Here is a 27,026-nt window from a genome sequence, read left to right on the forward strand (position 1 = left end):
TTATATAAATTGAATCATATTATATGTGGCCTTTGTTGTCTGGCTTAATGTTTTCAAGGTTCATCTATGTGTAACATGTATCAGTAATTCATTCCATTTTATTGCTGTGTATCATTCCAGTGTGCAGACATCCACATTTTGCTTATGTATTCATCAGTTGATTGACATTTGTGTTTTATTTTCCAAATATAGTTTTGCTCTTATATTTAGGTCCATAATTCACCTTGAGTTGAATATCCAATTGTCTGCACCATTTGTTGCAAAAGCCTGTGTTTTCCCCCACTGAATTGCCTTGTCACCTTCATCAAAAATGAATTGACCATAAATATAAATTTTATTTCTGGACTTTCTTTCTGTTCCATTGATCTCTTTGGCTATCCCATGCCAGTATTACAATGTCTTGATTACTGATTAAATCTTACTGTAGTAAGATTTAAAATTATATAGTGTAATTCTTGCAGTTCATTATTCTTTTTCAAGATTGCTTTGCTGTTCTGGGTCCTTTCCATGTAAACTGTAAAGCTTTTCTATTTCTTTTTTTTTTTTTTTTTTTGTTTTGTTTTTTGTTTTTTTTAATTTATTTTTGGGACAGAGAGAGACAGAGCATGAACAGGGGAGGGGCAGAGAGAGAGGGAGACACAGAATCGGAAACAGGCTCCAGGCTCCCAGCCATCAGCCCAGAGCCTGACGCGGGGCTCGAACTCACGGACCGCGAGATCGTGACCTGGCTGAAGTCGGACGCTTAACCGACTGCGCCACCCAGGCGCCCCAAAGCTTTTCTATTTCTACAAAAACAGCTGGCTGGAATTCTCATAGGGATTCCGCTGAATCTGTAGATCAGTCTTTGGGGGTTGGCATCTTACCACTATTGTCTTCCAATCCATGAACATGGGATATCTCTTCATTTTCTTAGATCTTCTTTAGTTAGATCTTAGATCTACTGCCCTTGGAAGTATTTTCTAGTTTTCAGTGTACAGGTCTTATACTTCATTTGGTAGGCTTATTTCTACTGTGTTTTAATTCTTTTTGATGATGTTGTGAATGGAATCATTTTCTTAATTTCATTTTCACATTGTTCAGTACCACTAATTTTAATCTCAAAATGTGTATAATGTATTTCCCCCAAATTTTGGCTATTACTAGCATTGATCTTCTAGTATAATAAATAATTTCAGAGGTCTGCAGGAACCAATCACTGATGCATATCATGGAAACTGAACTCTGGGCAGTTGAGTGCCTAGGTGCAGTTTTTGCCTTCAAATAATGAAACTTCTAAAAAATTTAAAGTATGTTACTATAGAAATAGTCCTGAGAATTCAATTTGAAGACATGACAGAATGTTTATAGTAAAGCTCTCTTAATAATGCTGGCTTGTGTTCTTGACATTTCATTGATTTTTAAAATTTTTATAAATGTACTCCTTTGCACTTAATATGTATCAATCAGCAAATTAAGTAGATTTTCCTTATGTTGACAGTTCTGGCCTCAAGTTAATGGTTTGTTAGAGTGCTCATTTGTGTTTCTATCACATTGAAAAATGTTACTTAGGGGTAAAAATTTGCAAGCTGCAGTTATTTGAACAAAAAGGAGATATATTTTGCCAGGCTCAACATACACTGTTTTGGTAGGCTTTCATTAGGCAACCATCATTTAAATTACTTGTTCTTAAAGTGTGATCTTGCAAAATGCCTGTATGTCATAAGATGATGTATTGTTATACTTTAAAACTGAATAACATTGGGGCTTTTCTAATTGGCTAAAGAAAATTAAAGTATATTGTTTCAAATTTTTAGTTTTTCTCCTGAAGTTTTTCTTAAATCTTGGGCACCAGCTATTGCTTATTGGCTAATAAGCATTAATGAACACTAAAACAAATGGCCAACTGCACATTAATAGAAAAACCTAAGATTATCATGCTTACATCGACAACTTATTTTTACTACAGAATGTTAGTGTTTTATATGCTAAAGCTAATGGTATTTTCTGTTGCTCTGCCCCTGAGCAAATTGAAGACCACCAAGTTAAATAAATCCTTAGAAAGGAACAGAAATGTGAATATTCCATGTACTAATTCACTTATAGACAGCAAAGACCTACCAAAATCTATACCCTCAATTTAATGACCACCCTGTAAAGCACTTTTAGGCTGTAATGAGTAACGCGCAGTTCTCAATTCTCTTCAACAAAACAAAAATGTCATGTAGACTGTTATTTACCTGAAAACTACAGAGAGCAAATCAAGAACAGTCTTGTCCACTGTTTCCATAGTTTCTAAATAGACGATTTCCCCCCTTTATTTTCTAATATTTAAAGCTATTAAAATCAATGTTTTATAAATCATATGTTGAAGGGAGAATGTAAGCTATTATGTTCCTGGGACATTTTGACCTTGGATTAACGATTCATGACTCTTCCTCCTGTAGGCATGCTGCAACGGAAGGTAGAAGAGGTAACACAGGTTTTTGAGGATCATCATCACATGGAGCTGGAACGCAGTGTCAAGATTGCTTTTGATTGAATGACCATATCTTCAGCATGTTCTTTGGGGATTATATATCACCTACAAATTGTGATGATGTGAAATAGAGTAGTATTTGCAATTATTACTTAATCTTTGGTTGCAATAAAGTGTGCACGTTGTTGGGTTTGTTTTTTTTTTTTTTTTTTTTTTTTTTTCATTTCAATATTAGGCTGTTGAGAATTATTCTGTAGTTTGGCTTTTCGTATTAGCAAACCAGAACTCTATTCGCCTTCTTTACCAGGCTGCAACCTATTAGATGTCAACGCTGTGTGTGTAATTTTATCTTATATTCTCCTAGATTCCATATTCTACCAGCAGCACAACATTGTCCTTCTTACTCTAACCGGATCATAGAGAAATGTTTGACGAGAAATAGATGCCCAACCAGTCTTTACTGGGTGCCTCTTAACTTTCAACATATAGTGCTAGCTAGATACTGTAGTCTTTTTCCTCAACGGAACATAATGTCTAGTTTGAGATAAAATTAGTGCCTGTCTGTATAAAAACAATATAGACAATACAAGGAAGTGTGTGAATTACAGAAAGTGTGCTATAGAGATTCAGAGAAGAAGAGAAGTTAGGGTGGATTTGGGCCTTGAATTAGGTTATTTTTAAAAGGGTAAGGTTTAGGCAACTCATTTATTTTTGATGTATAGATAACCTGTTATTTTATTTGGTTTTAGCATATGATTTATAGTTGTTGGTTTTTGTATATTTGTTTGTTTTTCAAGAAAAAGCCTTGTACTTAGCTTGGCAATAGTCTGATCTTTTGTGTTGCATGTTTTACCTAAGTCATAAATAAAGATGATATTCTAAAAAATAAAAGTGTAACATGAAAGTAAACTTACTTAAAAGTTTTTGAGTGACTAGAGCTTAGTTGTCTATAATTACTGAGATAAACTCCTGTTATACTGACTGTACATGACCATCCTGAGGGGTACACATTATAGGAAGAAAATATTTTTGAAATGAGTATTAGTGGTTCTTACCACCTTATAAGTAAACTAAATATCAGAGCTTAAATGGCCTTTTTTTCCTACCCAAACTTCTTACAGTAGCAGCTTATCAAGTAAGTTTTGTTACCACTCAAAATGTTAGACTATGAAAATAATCCAGAGACCAAATAATTTTGTGGATGATTTCTACAGGTAGAGAACATTTGGGTATAATTTTGAGTACTCTCTAATTTTCGAGTCCAGTATTATTTCTGTTATACCCTAGATAAAGACATTTTCCTTATTGTTTTTAGAGCTTCAACTCCTATAAAGTAATCTGTGTGTAAGTTAAGTTCTACATTCAGTAAAAGGTACATAGTATAGTAGAGGAAACACCGGATTTAGTCTTGTCCCTACTTAATTAACTGGAAAAATAATTTCATTTTGGGCATTATCTTTTATATATACCCTGAAAGAGTTTAACCATATTAATAAGGCCTTCCCAAGTGAAGGAAACTAGTTTTCACTTCTCTGTAATTTTGTGATGCTTTTATATCTTTTCACTAACAGTAAATGCTTACTGTAAAAGTTCCTCAGTGAAATAAAAGGGGAGACTAAAGTACTACTGAATTTGCACTGGGAGTTCTAGGGTTTTTCCCAGGACATAGAAGAGGCCAGTGGATGGAAAGTGGATTCCAGATCAATACAGTAGCCCCGTAGGATTTACTGGTAGATCTCAGTGTACTGTCTGGAATCTGGAGCCTTTGACTAACTCATCTCTAAGGTTCCTTTGGACTCTGGTTCTAACATATGTCGAAAAGACATGACATTGTTGACCAAATATTAATTTAAAAAATCACAAATAACCCATTTTAAGGCAAGATTTTTGTGAGGTACTGGAATCTTGAGCCTCTCCTGGCAGTTAAAGACCAGCCAAGATATTAGCTGAAGGAGAGTTCTTAAATTTGACACTTCTCCAGTGATTATCTACTTTTTTTTTGTCCTTTGAAAAAGATGCTATATTTATTTTCTCTATAACAGCATTTATGCTATCTCATTTGGGGAATTTGAAAGACATGCACAGTTGATTACTCTTAATATTGAATGAGTGATGCTATCCCTCTTCTGGAGAAGATTTTTGGTTTTAGCATCTTCTTCCATATCTGGAAATTATAATTGCTTCCTAATGTATTCATCAGAAGTGTGCTGCGAACAAAGCATCTCAAAAGGACAAACACTGAAAATATGTCTATGTTAAGGAAGAACTTCTGGCTTAATTAAACGAATCTTATTAAATTGTCAGAAAGACAAATGAGGCATATTTTTCAGTTTGTCATAAAATCTTCTGGGGTGAAATTGTGAAATTACCTAATGCTAAGACCTCTGTGCCCATGAATACCATCTAGAAATCTCAAAGCTTTTTATAAACTGCCTCAAAGCTTTTTATACACTGTCTCCCTTTTAAAGTGGGGAAAGGCATGCTGCGGGAAATGGAATAGCTATTATTCCACAGTTAATAAGTTTGGCAGAGCTAGAAATAGCCTGATTTTCCTTCTAGTGCAATTTTCTGAATGTTTGTCCCTTGGTACCTACCACTGGGACCGGCTACAGTTATACACAGGTACAGAATACTTCCTAGTGACCTTGCTTTCAAGTTGCAATTCCATCCTACTTGTCTTTTTAGCCATTTATTCTCCACTTATCCCACCTAGTGGATTCATAATGTAGTGTGTATCGCTTCTGTGCCAATAGGATATATGTCTTCTTACAATTGTCTCCAAGCCTGGTGTAATGGTCAGTATATACTGTTTGTTCTACTCTTTGCCACTTTCCCCAGGGGACAAACACACCAGCAACTCTGGTGAATTTTTCCATCAACTTATTGATCAATGTGTCCATTGGACAGTTTGGTTAAGCAGCAGAATTCGGCCCTACTGTCATATATAGTATTTACCTAGCACAGGCTATGTGTGGTGTGACCCACACTTTCCCCATGCTTACATTGTGTCTATGCTCTGTGCCAAAGCCACAAAGTAGTGCATGTTATATCTGCATTCATTCACCTGTGTACTTCAAGGGCACAGTCATTTCCACATAACAGGTTTTGGATAGCTCAAATACTTGCCATGACATTTTCAATCTGTAAGAAGTTCTTAGGATAGGAAGTACAATGTCTTCCAGTAGCTGCTCTTCGGTCTTATCCTCTAACTTGAGCCTTGAGCATGGCAGTATAGACAGTTTGAATAAGTCCTGCTGGATAACAGAATATTTGCTCATAGATGACCACCTATCAAGTGACTTTAAAACCATACTTTTATATAGCACTTTACATCACTCTTTTCAGAGGTAATATCCCAATTTTACAGATGAGAAAACTGGCCTAGACCAGTTAAAGAAACTTACTGAAACTCACATAATCTTGTAACTTGCCAAAGCAAAAATTCAAGTTCAGACTGCCTACTATGTTATATTGTTGATAACTGTGGGAACTGAGAAATCCAAACAGTATGACCCCCAAACCCATGATCTTTTTCTTTTTTGGTTCTGTGGTATAAGAAGGGTTCCCTTTAATAATAAAAATATTACTGACAGGCAATATAATCATGTGGTTCAAAATTCAAAGGGTACAAAAAGTGAAGGGTTTTTTCCCCCACTCTTGTCCCTAACCATCCAGCTCCCCTACCTGGAAACATTCACTTATCACTTGTATATATGTTTTCCCAGAGGTATTTGATTCATTCACAAGCAAATGCATACCTATAATCCCCTCTTTTTTTTTTTTACTCAAATGGAAGCATACTATAGATATTGTTCTGCACCTTGCTATTGCACTAGACATATTTTAGATTGCTCACTAGCAGTCCTTAGAGAATGCTGTCATGCTTGGGACTGCTGCATAGTTTTCCACTAAATGGGTTTATTACATTTGTGGGTAATTAAGCTGTTTGCAACATCTTGTTATTAGATATGATGTTGCAGCAAATATATATATACATATGTATTTTATATATACATGTATGAAATTTATACACATACATATATATTTATACATATATAAACATAACACACATACTTGAGGATGCATAGTATTGAGAATACTATTCATAGAGGTTGAATTTCTGCTCTAAAGGGAATGGGCATTTACGGTTTCAATTGTATCCTCATGCTGCCTTCCATACATGTTGTACCAATTTATGTTCTTACCAGCAGTGTAATGAGAGTGATTATTTTCCCACGATCTCACCAAAAGTAATGTGTTCTGAAACTTTAAAAAAGAAACTATTTTTTAGAACAGTTTTAGATTTACAGAAAAGTTGCATAGTACAGAGTTCTGTATACTGCCACTCAGTTAACCCTTGGTGTTAACATCTTATATAACTGGCATATTTGTCACATGAAACGAATCTTATTAACTAAAGTGCATAGTTTATTCATATTTTTTTTAGTTTTTACCTAGAGCCCTTTTTCTGTTCCAGAGTGCCATCCAGGATACCACATTACATTTAGTCTTCATGTTTCCTTTGGTTTCTTTGGTTGGCAGATTCTCAGAATTAACCATGTTTTTGATGACCTTGTCAGTTTCAAAGAGTCCAGATCATGTATTTTATAGTCAGTGTACTTTGAAATTTACATCTCACTTATAAGTGAGATTAGACATCTTTATTTTCCAATACTTAGGGACATTTGTATTTCCATTTCTGGGAACTCAGAGCGCATGTTCTTGACCACTGTGTTATACCTCTCTCTTGATTCAACACAATTACCAATAAAACATTCACAGGCCTGAATTCACATAGACTTCAAATTCTCAAGATAGGCAGTACAATGTCTCATAAGCCTCTGTAACAGATAGAGGAGAACCGTTAGTGCAAATTATGTGTCAAACTTGTGTCTGATAACTGGCTACCCTGCAGAGGATGGACTAAGGGGCCCACTGGACACAGAAGGTAGGCCAGATAACAAGTCCTTGAAAGCAAAAGCAGGGTTGATAGGGGCACATTGAAGGAAAAGTAGAGGAGCCAGGATTTGGTGATATTGATTGAGTCAGTCAAGAAGTCAAAGCTTTATGAGCTGGATATTTTGGGTGTTGTCCTTAACCCGTAGGAGAAATATTTGAACTTACAATACACCGGTTATTCAGTAGGTACTCTTGTGTTTCGGTTTCTTTAGCTTTGCGCGACTACAATTCCCAGAGCCCCGCACTCCACCACAATCCCCTTAGAGTCGGCCGCACGGAGTTCTGGGACTTGAAGTCCGCGGCCTGTTCAGCCAAGTTAGAGATAGGGGCCTGTGGAAACATGAAGAGGTAAGGGCTTGTCTGAGAGCAGGCGACAAAGGGAGCTCTCTTCTACCTTTTAACATTGAAAATAGATTTTATGACTTTGTGTTTGGGGTATGTCACGTTCTCGGGATGCGGTTACGTGTGAGCTGGAAGACAAAGGAGGAGGGAGGAGGGGAAACGGGCTAGATAGGCCTTCAGGGAGAAGTTCAGGAAGGGCCGCCGTCGCCGCCGCTTCCCGTAGGAATGCCTTGCCCGCACGGGCATCTAGGCCACGGCGCCGGCCCCGGGAGCTGCACGGATGCCGTGGCTTCTTACAGCTTCAGACGGACCCACCCAGGTAAAAAATAAAAATAAAAAAAGGGTGTTGGCCGACTGATGCCTAGCGCCGGAGAAACCCAGGCCGGCTCCTCCCTGTCCCTCCCTACCTCCACCTCATCCTCCGAAAGGGGCTCGGCGTGGGCGCCTTTTTTCTTTTCTTTCTTTCTTTCTTTTTTTTTTTCAGTGTTTGTGTACTAAAGAAGACTTCTTTGGGCCTCGAAGGGCATGTAGCGCTTTCAGATCTTAACGTAAGCTACTGATACACTTTGTGTCTAAAAATTTAGACGGAAAGTACAAAACCGGCTCCATGAATCATAGGAAAAGCACCGCTGTAAGCAGCTCCCCCTACTGGTTCTGTAGGGAATGGCATCTTTAACTTGGCTCGTCATTGTTGAAAGCCTGAGCTTCACAATTGTTTGACAGCACACAATGCTTTTTGAAAAAGATCCTCCTTAAATTGGTTTTGGATTCACTGCAAAGTAGAAAGATCACTCGGGAATAGGACGGTTCATTTAAAGTTCTTCTGATATTATGCTCTCCTGTACTGTCAGTTTCTGCATCTTTTAAAAAACCGTTTCTGATTTTCCCTGCCTCAAAATAATTTTTTAAAAATGCTTATTATGATATATTTCGTATATGAAAAATTATATATATATATACATATATATATATTCAGTTTAAAGAATAGTAATAGACTGGCACCCACCACAGCCTTTAGAAATAGAACATTAATTAGCAGTATCTTAGAAGTCCCTTCCCTGATTGCTTCTCCTCCCTCTCCTCTCCCTGAGGGGACCACTATCCCGAATTCGGCGTTAATCCTTCCCTTGCTTTTTTAAAAAACTAGGTTAGCCACATATGAATTTATGTGCTACTTTCATCCATTTTTCAACTGTATGTGAATGGACACATATTGTGTGAATATTTCTGTGACTTGCTTTTTTTTTTTTTCACTCTGCGTGATTCATGGGCACTGATGTAGTTAGCTATGGTTTATTCCTTTCAAAGCCACTTTAAACTTAGCAAGAACTTTCAGAATTTTAAATAACAAATACAAATTTAGATACTTAAAAGGAAGTTTTTAAAAAACCTGGGCCTGAGGATATTCTAAAATTTTCTAAAATAGGTCTCAGTCTTTCTAGAGCATGGGAATCTTGCTTATAATTAGGAGAGTGCATCATAACCCGAATAGTAAAGGATTATTATAGGTATTTAATGTTTGCTTTTCTCCTGGAATTAACTCATTTTTGTTTTTGTCACCTGTTGTTGTATACTCCACTGGTGCAGCTATTTCTTCACACTCTTTTTTTAAATTTTTTTTAACATTTTATTTTTGAGAGAGAGAGAGATGGAGTGCAAGTGGGGGAGGGGCAGAGAGAGAAAGAGAGAGACACAGACTCCGAAGCAGGCTCCAGGCTCCAAGCTGTCAGCACAGAGCCCTACATGGGGCTCAAACTCATAAACCGCGAGATCATGACCTGAGCCGAAGTTGGACACCTAACCGACTGAGCCACCAAGATGCCCATTTTACTTTTATAATAAGAGTTTTCAGCTATTTAGGGTTGACTAGCTTATATTAGCATTGCCTAGATTTCTACACAGTAGTGCGTAAGCTATAAAATGTTATGACCTCTTTGCATTTGTTTCTATACTCTCTTCTTTGGAGAGTGCCTCCTCTTTCACAGCTCCAGATCCTGCCCACACAGATGACTTGAGATTTCCATCTTCAGCCTCAGACTCTCGTCTATATAATTTTTCCAGCTCTCACTTTCCTGTTAGCCAACCTCACTTATACTGGCACCTCTGAGTCAATATGTCTTTGAAGTATTCCTGATACTTCATGCTGGTGTTTCAGTTGTAATGGGTAGTTTGACTCCACTTGGCTAAGGCAACATGGACTTTCTCATTTCCAAACTGCTTATTGCTTCTTGGATCTTCCTCTTTCCTTTATTGGTACCATGTTCTCTTAAGTTATACAGCTTGAAATTTCAGGGTTATCTTTGACTTCTCCCTTACCCCTACCTTCAAAAGGCTTCACTCCTCTAACTCCCCACTTTTCTGTTCCACTATTACCACTCCAGTGTATACTTTCATCGCCTTATACTTGATAAATTTAAAGAGTTTCCTAACTAGTCCTTCTGGTTTCTTTCCTGTGAATCCACAAGGCATATTGTAACCACATTCATTTTCCTAAACCATCATTTGTATCATGTTACTTAACTGCCTAATTGCTTTCTAATACCTATATAGGAAGGTCCAGGCCCCTTAGTTGGTGTATGTAAGGCCAGTTACAATCTGAGTCTAATTACCCCCTCAAAGATCATCTCCCAGTGCTCATATGTGTGAATGCCAGCTAAATTGAACTTCGTATTATTCCCCCAGAACATATTTCTGTCTCTTCTTACTCATTCTCCCTGATCTTTCCTTCATCATACCCAGTCCTTCAAATGCCAATTTAAGAATTATCTTTCCGGAGTCTTCATTTTGTCACCCTAGCTCCCAAGTATCTCCTTCTATATGAATTCCTACTAATTTGGCATATCCTTCTTTGTGTTGCTCTTCTCTTCTCTCTCTCTCTACCTCCCTCCCTCTCTCCTCCCCACCCCACAACAGGCACATGCACGTAACATGTACACACATGTTTCTCCCTAAATAAATTGCAAGCTTCTTGAGGATGGGGACAATGTCTTGAATATCGTCGACTCCATCAGTACCTAACACAGTGCATTGTGTGTAAGTGGATATTTAGTCAATGTTTGTGGGATGAATGATAAAGGGCATCAAATAGTTAGAAAAGTGTCTTCAAACAAATGGGTTCACTACCAGTAGATAATATAAAGAATATACTTTGAGACTCACTGTTGCTTCTACTTTCTACATATATTCTTATATCTACTCCAGGATAAATAGCTGTGTGAAGAGTGGTGAGCATGTCCTGGAGGAGTTGGAAACAGAAGGCGAGAGGCAGCTGAAAAGCCTCCTTCAGCATCAACTTGATACCTCTGTCTCCATTGAGGAGTAGGTATTGATTTTGCAAACAGGTAGAGTATCATAGACCCTTACCTCCAGGAAGCAGATCCCTCTTAAAGCCTGGATGGAACACTCCTCTCCCTCCCCACTTTCCTTGGCCAACTTCTACTTATTAGGCAACATTTTGCTTCTGTGTCTCTTCCTCTGGGAGGCCTCCCGTATCCCACTAAGTCTGGGTTAAGTACTTTCCTCTGTCTTCCCTTAACATACCTAGCACTTATAACCCAATATGATCATTGCCTGTTTACTTGCTTCTCTTCCACTTTTCTTCTACAAAGGCAGAAACCACTTGTGGTTTTTTTACTGTTAAATCCTCAGTACCTAGCCCAGCGATGTATAGTAGGTACTCAATAAATAAAGATTTGATCCAGTCGTTTATTGGTCCTGGGTGTGGGGAATATTGATGGACTTCTATATCATTGCATGGTTGCTTCAACCTAGAAATAGGACATGAGAGAGAAATTGCTGATGAGTTTCATTGGGCCTCTTCTAATGGTGAGCCCCATTTCTGAAAACTGTGGTAACTTGAAGATGTTCTTACTTTCATCCTGCTTGTTCTGCAGATGTGTGTCTAAGAAAGAGAGCTTTGCTCCCGGTACTATGTACAAGCCCTTTGGGAAGGAAGCAGCTGGGACCATGACTTTGTCCCAGTTCCAGACACTGCATGAGAAGGACCAGGAAACTGCTTCTCTTCGGGAGCTAGGGCTCAATGAAACAGAAATCTTGATCTGGAAGAGCCACGTTTCAGGTGAAAAGGTGAGTGGGACCTTTTGTTTTTTTTGCTGGAGAATAAAGAGGAAGATCTCTTCCTTTGGCCCTGAAAACCTTTTCATGTTTAGTTCTTACAAAACAGAGCTTTCTGTTGGATTCTTCTTTGGTTTCTGTGCGAGGAACCTTGCTAAAGGGCAGCCCTTCCTTGGCTTTTTAGCTCACACGTCTATGAATGATCATTCCGTGTCCTACATTGTCTTCTTTCTTATCTCAGACATTAGACCATCACTTTCAGGGTGTGTCCTCTATGATATATGTCATCGCATTTCTCTGGTTCCAGAAGACAAGACTGAGGGCAACACCTGAAGCAATACAGAACCGTCTTCAAGATATTGAAGAAAGGATCTCGGAGCGTCAGCGCATCCTTTGCCTGCCACAGAGATTTGCCAAGAGCAAACAACTGACCCGGCGTGAAATGGAAATAGAAAACTCTTTATTCCAGGGAGCTGATCGGCACTCCTTCCTCAAGGCTCTTTATTACCAAGGTATGTGATCGCCACTGACTTTGACATGCTGTTTCGCTGAGAGGAAGATTTAACAGCAGGGCATTAAATGTGAAAAGTTAGTGAAAGGAGTAGGGGAGAGAAACTATCACTGTCCTTGAGGAATGCAGAAAGCCCCATGACAGAGACAAATATGTACACAGTCAGTTGTGATACAACATGGAAATTACTGTTACAGAGATGTGAATAAAATGCTACGGGAGCGCAGAACACAGAACATCTCAGTCTAGTTGAGGGGGGAGTCAGGAGTTGACCTTTGTACTAAGTCTTGACAGCTCAACAGTCAACTGTCAGGTAAATAAGGGGCAGGGGGCATGACAGACAGTAGGTGAATAGGAGCAGGTTTGTGGAAGGGCCTGATGCATCTAGGGAACAGTGAAAAGTTCATTGTGGCAGGAGGCATAGGGCACAGCAGGGGATGAGAGAGAGTGATACTGGAAAGGTAGGTGAGGCTAGATTGTGATGGGTCTTTGGTCTGAACTATAAATTAGCACAAAGTCTATAGATAAATGGTGTGTGTCTTAACCAGAGAGTATTAGTTTAACAGATGAGTTTTGCTAGGCACTGTGGCAGGTGCACGGAAGCTTAAGAAATCATTCCTGACTTCTAGTGAGTAAAGTTCTGGTTGGAGCGAGAACCATGTAACGTTTAGTAACAACGCTAGATGCAGTTGTTAGGTGCCATTGGAGTTCATTGGAGAGAAAGGCCTCTGTGCATTGGCATGACTGAAGAAGGCCTCTCAGAGGAGGTAAGATTTAAACATTCCTTTAATACTACCTATTCCTTAGTAAGGAGAAGGAAAGGCATTTTATTTGCAGATGGTGGTGTGGGCACACCAGCATGTCTAAGGCTGTTGTGAGAGACAAGGTTAGAAAGGTAGCTAAATGTTTTGAACTTTATTTGGTTAGTTAGTTATACTGAGTTAGTTATTCAGTTACTTAGTTTGGATATGGTTCCAGGATTTTGAGCCAGGAGTAATGTGATAAAAGCAGTATTTGAAAATGATTAATCTGGTTTCCAATAAACAGGATGAGAGAGAGAAAGAACTGGGAGCAGGGAGAATGATTTAGGAGGTCTTATAGTCATGTAGGCATGAAGATCTAGACTAGGATGATTGCAGTGGTACTGGAAAGAGAGGCAGGTATGGTTATAAGAGACATCACCAAGAAGAACTGGTTAAACTTATTGCCTGAGAGTGAAGGAAGAGGGTCAAAGGAGAGGTCAAAGGTAACCCAGCTGTTTTAGTCTGTGTGCCTTTAACAGCTGGCAAAATTAAGAAAGTCTTTATGAGGAAATTCTGACGGAAGGCTAGGAGTTTGATTTTAAACATGTTGAATTGGTAAGAATGGCAGCATCATGAAATACCCATACTGAGGAAGCCATTGGAAAAGCAGGAGTAAAGCTCAGGGGAGAGGTCAGAGCTGGATGCACAGAATTGGGAATCATGTACGCTTAGGTGGTACATAAAGCCCTGAGAACGAATGAATGCGTTGTTACAGGCAGAGAGAACATAGACGTGGAAGAGCAGCGGTAAAGGAAGGAATGAAAGAACACGTGAACAGGCTTTTGTGGAGAGACCTAGCCTACTGATTAAGAACATGGGCTCTGGTGGCAGACCGCTGGAACAATCCTGGCTCCCCCACTTACTAGCTTGTTATAAGATGTTGGGCAAGTTACCGCTCTATGCTTCAGTTTCTTCATCTTGTAAAATGAGAATAGAAGTAGTGTCTATATTATAGGGTTGTTAGGAGGCTTAAGTGAGGTAATAACATGTAAATCACTTAGAGCAGTACCTGGTATTTGGGGTGGGTGGGTGGTGTATGAATCTGTTCTTTTTCTTATCTTTGAAACTCCTTGCTTTAAACCTTCACAGCATACCACAAAAAGACAAGTGCAGACAAGTACATGACCTCAATGAAGAGGAAGATAAAATTAGGCACAAAAGGCAAGTCGAGAGTTTTCTTACAGTGTTAGCTTTAGGAATGTAACATAGGGTCCCAGACTTCTAAATTGAGTGCTTATTTAATTCCATATTCAGTATATGACAATGTTTATAGGAAATGATCCAGAGGGAGCATATTATCCTGATGTAGAATATTAAAGTGAGGAGTTAGTAGAAGTTGTAAAATTTTACATTTAGTGTTGTTGATTTTTTTCTCTATACCTGTAAGTTATTGTATCAGACATAAAGTGAACTTAATGATTTTTAGATCCTGTTTCACAACTAATTCTGAATATTTTTATTAATCACTAAAGTATAACTATTGATAATGATATGATAGTAATATTTTCTTTTTAAAATGAACTTACAATAAAATTGCCTGGTTTTTTCTTTTTTTTTCTTGGTGTACAATTCTATGAATTGTAAATCATGTAAATCATGTAGATTCATGTCACCACCACCACAATCAAGACGGAAAACAGCTCCATCACCCTAAAAATCCCTCATACCATCCATTGATAGTCACCCCCAACTCCACCCATAATCTCTGGCAATCCCAGATCTGTTCTCCATTACTGTAGTTTTGTCTTTTAAAGAACGTCACATAAACAGAATCGTACAATATGTCATCTTTTGAGAGTGGCTTCTTTCATTTAGTGTAATGCCTCTGAGAGTCATCCAAGTCGTGTGTGTTGATAGCTCATTCATGTTGCTGGATAGCATTCCATTCTATGGGTATTCCAAAGTTTGTTTATTCATCCACCCATTGAAGTACGTTTGGGCTGTTTCCAGTTTATGGTGATGATGAATAATACTGATATGAACATTTTTGTACAGGTTTTTGTGTGAACATAAATTTTTATTTCTCTAAGGTAAATATCTAGGAGTGGGATTACTGGGTCCTATGGTAAGTGTCTGTTTAACTTTATAAGAAACTGCCAAACCATTTTCCAGAGTGGCTGAACCATTTTGCATTCCTACCAGCAATGTACGAGAGTTCCAGTTGCTCCGCATCTTTGTCAACCTTTGGTATCATTGGTATTTATTTTAGTTCTTCCGATAGCTATGAAGTGGTATCTCATTGTAGTTTTAATTTGCATTTCCTTAATGGCTAATGATGTTGAACATCTTTTCATATGCTTATTTGCTACCCTTATATCCTGTTTGCTGAAGTGTCTGTTCAAATCTTTTGCTGTTTTTTAATTGGGTTGTTTCTTTTCTTTCTGGCTTTTGAGAGCTCTTTATGTATTCCAAATGCAATTCTCCGTTGGATATATGATTTACAAAAATTTTATCCCAGTCTGTAGCTTATCTTTTCATTCTCTCGACAGTGTCTTTTGCAGAACAGACTTTTTTTTTCATCATGGTAAAATACACCTAACATAAAATTGACTGTTTCAACCATTTTTTCAGTGTACAATTCTGTGGCATTAAGTATATTCACACTGCTCTGAAACCATCATCACTATCCATCTCCCTGACTTTTTCATCTTCCCAAACTGAAATTCCGTACCCGTTAAACACCATTCCCTTTTATACTCCCCCTTTTTGCCCCTGGCAAACACCATTCCTTCTGTCTCTGTGAATTCGACTACTTTAGGTACCTCAGATACGTGGAATCCTACAATATTTGTCCTGTTTCTGGCTTATTTCACTTAGTATAATGTCTTCTAGGTCATCTGTGTGCCAGAATTTCCTCCCTTCTTAAGGCTGAATAGTATTCCATTGTATGTATTTACCACAGTTTGTTTATCCCTTCATCTGTCAGTAGTAACTTGTGTTGCTTCTACCGTTTGGCTGTTGTGAATAATGCTGCTATGAAACTGGATGTACAAGCGTCTGTTCAAGTCCCTGCTTTCAGATGTTTTGAGCATATACCCAGAAGTGGAATTGCTGGATCATATGGTAATTCTGTATTTCATCTTTTGAGGAACCACCATACTGTTTTCCATAGAGGCTGTATCATTTGACATTCCCACCAGCAGTAAACAAAGATTCCAATTTTCCCACACCGTTGCCAACACTTCATTTCTTTTTTTCTTTTTTGTAAGAGCTATCCTAATGAGTGTGAAGTGGTATTTCACTGTGGTTTTGATTTGCATTTCCCTAAAGACTGGTGATGTGCATCTTTTTGTGTGCTTTTTGGCTATTTATGTATCTTCTTTTGAGAAATGTTTATTTAAGTACTTTGCCCATTATCTAAACTGGTTGTTTATTTATTTATTGTTGAGTTGTGGGATTTTTTTGTATATTCTATATATTGATTCTCTTATCAGATAAATAATTTGCAAGTATTTCCCTTCATGGGTTGCCTTCTCACTCTATTGATTGTGTCCTTTGATGTGCAAAAGTTTATATTTTTGATAGTCTTATTTGTCAGTTTTTTCTTTTGTTACCTATGCTTTTTGGTGTCAAAGCCAATAAATCATTGCCAAATATAATGTCATAAAGGTTTTTTCCTATGTTATCTTCTGAGCGTTTTATAGTTTTAGCTCTTACATTTGAGTCTTTGGTCTATTTTGAGTTAATTTTTTTGTATGAGTTATAAGGTAAGGATCCAACTTTATTTTTTGCATGTTGCTATCCAGTTTTCCCAATACTACTTGTTGAAAAGATCGTCCTTTACCCATTGAATGTTCTTAGCTCCCTCTCCAGAATTCATTTGACCATAAATACAAAAGTCTGTTCCTAGGCTGTCCATTCTATTCCATTAGTATACATGTCTGTCTTTATGCCAGTGTTACACTGTTTTAATTATTGTAGATTTGTAGTAAGTTTTGAAGTCAGGAAGTGAGACCTCCAACTTTGTTCTTCTTTTCCAAGATTTTCACCGCTTAGGAACCCTTGAGATACCATATGACTATTAGGATGGATATTTCTATTTCTAGAAAAAATGTCATTGGGATTTTGATAGAGATTACACTGAATCTATAGATCACTTTGAGTAGTATTGACAGCTTAACAGTATATTAAGTCTTCAGTCCATGAACATGGGGTATCTTTGCATTATTTGTATCTTTAATTCTTTCAGCAGCATTTTGTAGTTTTTAGTACACAAGTTTTTTGCCTCAGAACAAATGTTTTAAATTTTGATAAAATCCAATTATCCAATTATCAGGTTTTTCTTTCATGTATCATCTTTTTTTTTTACATGTCTAAGAACTCTTTGTCTAACAACAGATTATGAGTAAGATTTCTTCTTTGTTTTCCTTAAAGAGTTTTAGAGTTGTATATTTTACATTTAGATCTATGATCTTTTTGACTTGATGCTTATATATAAGTGTGGGGTTTAGGTTAAGGTTCACTTTTTGCTTATGAATTTCCAGTTGTTTCAGCACCATACATTGAAGAGAGTATTCTTTCTCCATTTTCTCTCTTTTGCATTTTTGTCAGAAATAAATTGGCCATATGTTTGTGTTAATAATTAACTTCATGACAAATGATAAAAGATTGAAATCTTTCCCCAAGTATCAGGAAGAAGGCAAAGATGTGCACTCTTGCCACTTCTATTCACAGTTAAATGAAATTAGAAATCAATAATACAAGGACATTTAGAAAATGTACAAATATGCAGAAATTAAACAACACTTTACTAAATAACAAATGGGTCAAAAAGAAGTCACAGGGGACATTAGAAATTACTTTGAGACAAATGAAAATAAAACTTAACATACCAAAACTTATATAATACAGTAAAAGCAGTGTTTGGGAGCATATTTATAGTTATAAATGCCCATATTAATAAAGATGAAAGGTCTTAAATTAATAACCAAAAACTTTCACCTTGAAAACTACAAAAATTAAAAAAAAGAACTACAAAAATTTGTCCAAATCCTTAGAATGTGTAATACCAAGAGTGAACTGTAATGTAAACTATAGACTTTGGGTAATCATGGTGGGTCAATGTAGATTCATTAGTTGTAACATATGTATCACTCTGATGGGGGATATTGTTAATGGGATAGGTTGTGCACGTGTGGGGATGGGAGGTATGTGGGAAATCTGTGTACCTTCCCCTCAATTAATTCTACTGTGAACCTATAATTGCTCCAAAAACAATTTTAAACAAGTCTTTTAAAAGAACCTACAAAAAGAGTGAACTAAACTCGCATCAAGCTGAAGGAAGAAAACAATAAAGGCTAGAGCACAAAATAAAAAAAATAGAGAAAATCGACAAAACCAAAAGTTGGTCCTTTGGAAAGATCAACAAAATTCATAATCCTGTAGCTAGACTTACTAAGGAAAAAAGAAGAAAGAAAAACTTCTTATACCCTGCTCTACTTTTATTCTTTTTTGTCATGCAAAAAAATATCTTTTTCCATCCTTTCACTTTCAATTATTTTTTTTTAAACCTAAAGTGTATCTCTTGTAGACAGCAAATAATTAGGTCATGTTCCTTTTTTAATTCCTTCTTCCAATTGAGTATTTAGTTCATTTATATTTGATATATTTAATTGGAGTCCTGTGATAAGATTTGCATTTTCCATTTTGTTATTTGTTTTCTGAATGTCATATCTTTTTTGTTCCTCTGTTATTCCATTTATTCCTTTATTTATTTTTTTTATTTTAGAGGGAGAGAGAGCACAAGCAAAGGAGAGCGGCAGAGGGATAGAGAGAGAGAATCTTAAGCAGGCTCCACACTCAGTGCAGAGCCCAATCTGGACCTCAATCCCACAACCCTGGGCTCATAAATCAAGAATCAGGTGCTCATCTGACTGAGCCACCCAGATACCCCATTCCTTCATATTAAATAGGTTTTTGCAGTATATAATTTTAATTGTTGCTTCTTTTACTGTTTTTTTTAGTTGCTTTCTTAATAGTTGCCCAGGGAATTATAATTAACAGCTTAAATTATTTTGTATTAATACAGCGTGAATTCAAAAATATTCAAAAACTTTGTCCTGTTTATCTCTGTTCTCTCCTTCCTATTTTGTACTATCATTGTCACACAAATTACATCTTTATAGATTTTTAAGCTCATTAACAAAGTTTTATAATTATTGCATTATGTAGATATCTTTTAGGTCAGACAGGACAAGAAAAAGAGCTACAAATACATTTATACTGTCTTTTTTTATATTTACCTATATAGTCAACTTTACTAGTGTTCTTTCTTTGAGTTATCTTTGAGTATCCCATTTATTTCAGCCTGAAGTACTTTATAGTTTTCCTTGTAGGGTAGGTCTTGCAGTGATGAATTCTTTCAGTCTATGTTTATCTTGGCATGTCTTAATTTCTCCTTCAGTTTTCATGTATAGTTTTTTGCCAGACTGACAGTGAAGTTTTTGGTTGGTGATCTTTTTCTTTTAGCACATCAGATACGTCATCTTACTGCCTTCTGGCCCCTGTGGTTTCTGTTGAGAATTCAACTGTTGATGTTATTTGGGACTCCTTGTCCATGGTAAGTCTCTTCTCTCTTGCTGCAGTCAAGATTCATTCTTCATCTTTCGCTTTTGACAATTTGGCTACAGGTCTAAATGTCTCTTAGACTCCAAGTAGGCCCCTTTGAGTTTGTCCTACTTGGAGTCTGTCAAGGTTCTATAACATATAGATTAATGTTCTTCATCAATTTGAAAACGTTTTTAGGCATTCATTCTTCAAATATTCTTTGTGCCCCTCCTTCTTCTGAGATTTCCATTATGTGTATGTTGGTATGCTTGATGTTTGCCCACAGGTCTCTGAGGGTCTGTTATTTTTTCTTTATTCTTTCTTCTTTTTGCTCCTTAGATTGAGTAGTCTTCCTTAGATGAGTAGTCAACATATCTTCAAGTTTGCTGATTCTTCTGTCAGCCCAGATCTTTTGCTGAGCCCTTCTAGTATATTTTTCATTTCAGCTATTATACTTTTCAACTCCAGAATTTCTTTTTGGTTCTTTATTATAATTTCTATCTCTTTATTTTTATTCCCTATTTGGTAAGCCATTCTGAAACATTCTTTTAGTTCTTTATATATGGTTTCCTTTAATTGTTTGAAGGACTTGTCACTGATTAAAGGTTTTGTCTGAGAAACGCAATATGCTTTCTCAGGAAAGTTTCTATTGACTGTTTCTTATTTCCTGTGTATGGGCCATACTCTCCTTTTCTTTCTTTTTTTTTAATTTTTTTTTTTTTTTTTTTTTTTGGGGGACAGAGAGAGACAGAGCATGAACGGGGGAGGGGCAGAGAGAGAGGGAGACACAGAATCGGAAACAGGCTCCAGGCTCCGAGCCATCAGCCCAGAGCCTGACGCGGGGCTCGAACTCACGGACCGCGAGATCATGACCTGGCTGAAGTCGGACGCTTAACCGACTGCGCCACCCAGGCGCCCCTCTTTTTTTTTAATTTAAATTCAAGTTAGTTATCATACAGTGTAGTCTTGGTTTCAGGAGTAGAACCCAGTGATTCATCTCTTACATATGACACCCAGTGCTCATCTCTAAAAGTGCCCTCCTTAATGCCCATCACCCATTTAGCTCATCCCCCCACCCACCTGTCCTCCAGCAACCCTCAGTTTGTTCTCTGTATTTAAGAGTCTCTTATGGTTTGCCTCCTTTTCTGTTTTTATCTTATTTTTCCTTCCCTTCCCCTATGTTCATCTGTTGTGTCTCTTAAATTCTACATATTAGTGAAATCTTTCTCTGACTGACTTATTTCACTTAGCATAATACCCTGTAGTTCTGTCCACATTGTTGCAAATGGCAAGACCTCACTTGATCACTGAGTAGTATTCCATTGTAATGTCTCCACCTTAGCTTAGGCTGCTGTAACAAAGTACCATCGACTGGGTAGCTTATTAACAATAGAGATTTCTCACAGTTCTAGAGGCTAGAAGTCTGAGATCAGGGTTCCAGTATGATCAGGTTCTGGTGATAGTCCGCTTTTGGGTTACAGGTGCTAACTTCTTGTTGCAACCTCGCATGTCAGAGAACAGGGAGAGGAAGCAAGCTCTCTCATGACTTCTATAAGGGCACTGATCCCATTCATGAGGGCTCCACCCTCATGACCTCATCTAATCCCAGTTACCTCCCAAAGGTCCTCACTTCCTCTGACCATCACATCACTGGTAGGGTTTCAACATATGAATTGGGGGAGGGGACACAAATATTCAGTCCATAGCAGTCTTACAATTTTTTTTGGTTACAAATTAGACATTTAAAATAACATAATGTGTCAACTCTGAAAATCAGTATCCCCCACATGCCTAGGGTTTGTTGTTGTTGCTATTTGTTTAGTGACTTGCTAGACTAATTCTGTAAATTTGAATTCTCTGTCATGTGCAGCCATTGAAGTCTGTACAGTTAGCATAGTGGTCTACTAATGATTGGAGAGAATTTTCCTTAAATACCTTTAACCAAAAAGTTCTACCAGCTTTTGTTGAGGGTGTGTGTGTGTGTGTGTGTGTGTGTGTGTTGGGTTACTCCTTCAGTGCTCAGGGAGGCAGTTTGCAACTCTGCCTTAGACTTCAGTTCCTGCTCATACAGAGCCTTAAGGTCAGCCAGAGATGAGAGATTAGTGACTTCTTAGGCTCTAACTTTCCTGGGCATAGACATAGCCCAGCACATGTTTGTTACCTTCTAGAGTCCCAGGGGTATGTCTTAACTTTTCAAAGCAACTTATGGACATCTCATTCCCTGTTTTTCTTTCTTATTTATGATAAGAACACTTAACATTAAATCTACCCACTTAAACAAATTTTTGAGTGTACAATGCAGTGTTGTTAACTATAGGTACAGTGTTGTGTAAAAGGTCTCTGGAACTTAGTCATTTTGCATGGCTAAAACTTTATAACCTTTAAATAATAGCTCCTCATTTTCCCCCTCTCCTAGCCCCTGGGAACCACCATTATACTCTCTGCTTCTATGTGTTTGATTATCTTATATACCTTATGTAAGTTGTTTCATGCAATATTTGTCCTTTGTGACTGGCTTATTTCACTTAACATAATGTCTTTGAGGTTCATCTATGTTGTCACATGGCAGGATTTTCTTCTTTTTTAAGGCTGAATAATATTCCATTGTATATATATGCTACATTTTCTTTATTCATAAATTGATGGACATTTAGGTTGTTTCCACATCTTGGCTATCATGAATGGTGCTGCAATTAATATGTAAGTGCAGATGTCTCTTGCAGATTCTGATTTCAGTTCTTTTGAATAAATACTCAGAAGTAGGCTTGCTTTATAATATGGCATTTCTGTTTTGATCTTTTGCAGAAACTCCATTCTGTTCTCTGTAGCACTTACATCATTTTACATTCCCACCAAAAGTGTACAAAGGTTCCAGTTTTTCCAGATCCTCACCAACACTTGTTATATTTTGTTTTTTTTGATACTAGACATCCTAACAGTTGTGAGGTGATATCTCATTGTGGATTTGATTTACATTTCCCTGATGATTAGTGCTATTGAACACCTTTACATATACCTGTTGGTTATCTATATATCTTCTTTGGAGAAATGCCTATTCAAATACTTTGCACATTTTTTATCAGTTTTTTTTTTAATTTTTAAATTATTTTTAAAAGTGTTTTTTAAGTTTTATTTATTTTTGAGAGAGACAGAGCAGGGGAGGGGCAGAGAGAGAGGGAGAGAGATAATCCCAAGCAGGCTCTGCACTGACAGGATAGAGACCAACATGGGGCTTGAACTCATGAACCATGAGATCATGACCTGAGGTGAGCCAAAGCCAAGAGTCGGATGTTTAACAGACTGAACCACCCAGGCGACCCTTAAATTATTTTCTAAAATTTGAATTCCAGTATATACAGTTTTATATTAGTTTCATAGGTTTTGTTTTTATGCCATTGAGTTGTAGGAGTTCCCTATATGTTTTGGATATTAACCCCTTATTAGATATATGGTTTAGAAATATTTTCTACCATTCTGTAGGTTGCCTTTTCACTCTCTTGTGTCTTTTGCTATGTAGAAGCTTTTTAGTTTTATAGCTCCACTTACCTGTTTTTGCTTTTGTTGCCTACACTTTTGGAATTATATTTAAGAACGCATTGCTAATACCAGTGTTAAGAGGATTTTTCTCTATGTTTTATTCTAGGAGTTTTAGAGTTTCAGGTAAGTCTTTAATCCATTTTTAACTGATTTTTGTGAATGATATAAAATAAGGGTTCCATTTCATTCTTTTTCCATTTCATTCTGGAGATTCAGTTTTCTAGCATCATTTGTTAAGGAGACAATCCTTTCCCCATCGTGTATTTCTGCCACTCTAGCCAAAGATCAGTTGACCATATACGTGAGGGTTTATTTATGGGTTTCTATTCTGTTCCACTGGTCTATATGTCTTTTTTGTTTTAAGTTTATTTATTTATTTTGAGAGAGAGAGAGAGTGCGCACGCACGAGAGAGTGTGAGCGTGCACGCAAGTGGGGGAGGGGCAGAGAGAGATTCCCAAGCAGACTCCACACTGTCAGCGTAGAGCCTGATGCAGGGCTTGAAACCCACGAACCATGAGATCATGACCTGAGCTGAGGTTAAGAGTCAGACACTTAACTGACTGAGCCACCCACATGACCCTGTATGTCTGTCTTGTATTTAATTTCCAGACTTACTAAAAGTTTAATTTTTTGGCAAATTTTGCTTTTATGGAAGAGCAGATTTTTCAAGGTCCTTACTCCAACATTCTGGAATTACTTTCTCTCCATTTTACTTTTATCCTATCTATATTACTATATTTGAAAGTGTGTTTCATAGTTTTTTTAAATTTTTTAATATTTATTTATTTTTGAAAGAGAGAGACAGAGTGTGAGCAGAATGGGGGAAGAGAGAGAGGGACACAGAATCCGAAGCAGACTCCAGGCTCCAAGCTGTCAGCACAGAGCCCCAATGTGGGGCTCAAACTCACGAATTGTGAGATCATGACCTGAGCCAAAGTCAGATACTTAACCAACTGAGCCACCCAGGCACCCCATCATAATTTTTAAACAAAGAGTTTCTTATAGGATGTAGTTGGGTTGGGTTTTTTTTTTCCACTTTTTTATTGTGTTATCATTTACATAGCATTAAGCTCACTCATTTTAAATGTACAATTCAGTGATTTGTAGTGAGTTTACAGAGTTGGTCAACCATCATCACAATGTAGTTTTAGAACATTTCCATCACCCCACAAATTGTTCTCAATACCTTTTTCCTCTCCCAGCCCAGATAGCAACTAATCTATTGTCTCTCTATGGATTTGCCTATTCTCTCATTTCATATAAATGGAACCATATAATATGTAACCGTCTTTAACTTAACACAGTGTTTTGTTTTTGTTTTTTTTTTCAACGTTTTTTTTTTTATTTATTTTTTGGACAGAGAGAGACAGAGCATGAACGGGGGAGGGGCAGAGAGAGAGGGAGACACAGAATCGGAAACAGGCTCCAGGCTCCGAGCCATCAGCCCAGAGCCTGACGCGGGGCTCGAACTCACGGACCGCGAGATCGTGACCTGGCTGAAGTCGGACGCTTAACCGACTGCGCCACCCAGGCGCCCCTTAACACAGTGTTTTTAATTATGCCTAGAATGAGTACTTTTCCTAGTACTGAGGGATTTCCTAGTACTGAGGGATTTGTATACAAGCTGAGTATATCTTCCACAGTCAGCCAAGCAGTTTACAGTTCCATCTTAGCCCTCACTTCCTATTTGTGCAGAGAGTTGAGATTAGTCAGAGGTAAGAGCTTAGGGTTGTTTTTTTTTCAGTCTTTCCTGAGCATGCATACAGCTCTGGCCATGTGGACAGGCCTGTGCACATGTGTAGCCTTTTAGATTCCTAGAAGAATGTTGGAGCTTTTCAGTGCCCTCTAAGGACATTTCATCTCCCAAGATTTCCTTCTGAGCTGTTTGTCAACCTATTATTTATCCCAGCTCCACCACCTCAGGCAGGGGAAAAATTCACCAGCTGCCTCAGACTATTATTTTTTTTAAGTTTATTTATTTCTTTTGAGAGAGAGTATGTGAGGGAGGGAAGGGGCAGAGAGAGAGGGAGAGAGGGAATCCCAAGCAGGCTCTAAAAGCTGACAGCACAGAGCCTAATGCAGGGCTCAGTCTCATGAACCATGAGGTCATGACCTAAGCTGAAATCAAGAGTCAGATGCTTAACTGAGCCACCCAGGCGCCCCTGCCTCTGATTATTTTTGACAAAAGTTCTGGGAGAAAAGGCTCTTACTACTGGGTGGTGAACTTTGAGTCACATCAAGGAGAGCTTTGCTTGTGGAACCTTCCAGGGAGCCACTAGAAAGGCCATGTAATAACAGTTCTCTGACAATGGTGCTTTGAAGGAGCCCCAGCCCCATTCTTCCCTCTCCAGTAGCTGTCAGGCTGCTGGTTTTCACTGTGATTTCAGGTTGTTGGTTTTCAAGGTTACCACAGGCCTGGGAGAAATGGATGAGAAAAGGGCAAGTTAAAATGTTACAAAATTTATTATTCTTACTGAGATTTAGCTATTTTTATTGAATAAATATTCCCCAGATTGCTGCAGGCCTTTGGTTAATTTCCAGAGTCCTGGAGAAGTTGATTCTGACAGTTTTTGCCAGTGTTCTCATTGTTTTTATGGAGGAGAGAATTTCAAGAGTTCCTGACTCTACCATTTCCACTGATGACCCCTCTCTTAAGAGTATCTTCTGAAGCTTGAAAGTTTGTGATTTTGGCAAGGTCCAACTTACTTTTTTTTCATGACTTGCACTTTTGGCCTATAACTAAGATTTCTTTCTAATCCAAAGTTGCAAAGATTTTCTCATGTGTATTCTTCTGGAGGACTTATAGTTTTAGCTCATACATTTAGGTCTATGAACCATTTTGAATTCCTGAATTACACATATGATGTAAGGTTAGGGTTACATTAACTTATTTGTGTATGGATATCCAATTATCCTGCACCTTTAGTTGAAAAGACTATCCTTTCCCAATTAAATTATCTTTGTACTTTTGTAGAAAATCAATGGACTATAAATACAAGGGTTTTAAAACTCTCTTTCTTTATTATTCTACTCTTTTTTTTACTCTTTCTGTTTACTTTTCAGCAATCTGATTATGCTGTGTCTGGGCATGGGTTCTTTGTTATTTCAAATTCTCACCTGTTCCACCTGTGACTGTGTGCTTTTTGCAGTCTTCAAATGCTCCATGCATTCTCTCCAGTTTTTATAACTGTGTTTAGTGGGAGAGGCAGGGTGAAATGTGCTTACTTCTTCTTACATGGAAACAGGATTCCTAATAGCTGATAATTTTTGAGGGCTTATTTGTGCCAGTTTTTGTGCTAAGCATTTTGTATGTTAACTCATTTAACCTTTACAGTAGCCCTACAAGATAGTGACAGTATTATACCCATTTTACAGATAATGAAATTGAGCTTCTGAAGAGATAAGTGACTTTCTCAAGGTCAATCATTATGTGGCCATGCTAGGACTTAAATCTAGGTCTGTTCTTACATGACTGTGCTCTTGATCATAGCTTCTGTATATGTGATTTGAAAAGATTTTTTGGTTTATTAAGTGTGATTTTGCTATATCATGAGATAACCATTTTGCAGGGAGTAATGCATATCCCATTTTCTAACCTTAAATCAGTGGGAGAACAACATTTATTATCTCTAGAAAAAATCTTCCTCTGAAATCTTAAATCCTACTCTATCACTCTTCCTCTGAAATCTTAAATCCTACTGTATCGCTCTGACCACAACATTTTTCTCATATTTTGGCCCTTGCAACTCTCTTAACACCCATTATACCATTTCTTCAACCCTGTTGAAATCTCTAGTT

General features: G+C 37.5%; 2 protein-coding genes across 7 annotated transcripts in view; both read left to right on the top strand.

The window, feature by feature from the left end:
* NUP62CL (nucleoporin 62 C-terminal like) overlaps positions 1 to 3,364 on the top strand; it is an 86,636-nt gene extending 83,272 nt beyond the window's left edge. For both annotated transcript variants that reach the window (XM_081794386.1, XM_081794388.1), the window contains one exon: positions 2,424 to 3,364. In XM_081794386.1, the coding sequence (XP_081650512.1) occupies positions 2,424 to 2,518 (95 nt within the window). In that variant the 3' untranslated portion in view covers positions 2,519 to 3,364. The remainder of the gene's footprint in view (positions 1 to 2,423) is intronic.
* Positions 3,365 to 7,705: 4,341 nt separating this feature from the next.
* Positions 7,706 to 27,026, top strand: part of RBM41 (RNA binding motif protein 41) — a 64,767-nt gene continuing 45,446 nt past the window's right edge. For 2 of the 5 annotated variants that reach the window (XM_081793265.1, XM_081793266.1), the window contains exons 1-5: positions 7,724 to 8,075; positions 10,958 to 11,074; positions 11,650 to 11,842; positions 12,138 to 12,342; positions 14,234 to 14,305. In XM_081793265.1, coding sequence (XP_081649391.1) covers positions 7,852 to 8,075; positions 10,958 to 11,074; positions 11,650 to 11,842; positions 12,138 to 12,342; positions 14,234 to 14,305 — 811 coding nt within the window. In that variant the 5' untranslated portion in view covers positions 7,724 to 7,851. Of the gene's footprint in view, positions 8,076 to 10,957; positions 11,075 to 11,649; positions 11,843 to 12,137; positions 12,343 to 14,233; positions 14,306 to 27,026 lie in introns of all 5 variants that reach the window. The other 3 variants (XM_081793269.1, XM_081793267.1, XM_081793268.1) reach the window with 3 other exon arrangements.

Source organism: Panthera onca, chromosome X, assembly GCF_046562875.1.
Source record: "Panthera onca isolate mPanOnc1 chromosome X, mPanOnc1 haplotype 2, whole genome shotgun sequence".
Taxonomy (NCBI): Eukaryota; Metazoa; Chordata; class Mammalia; order Carnivora; family Felidae; genus Panthera; species Panthera onca.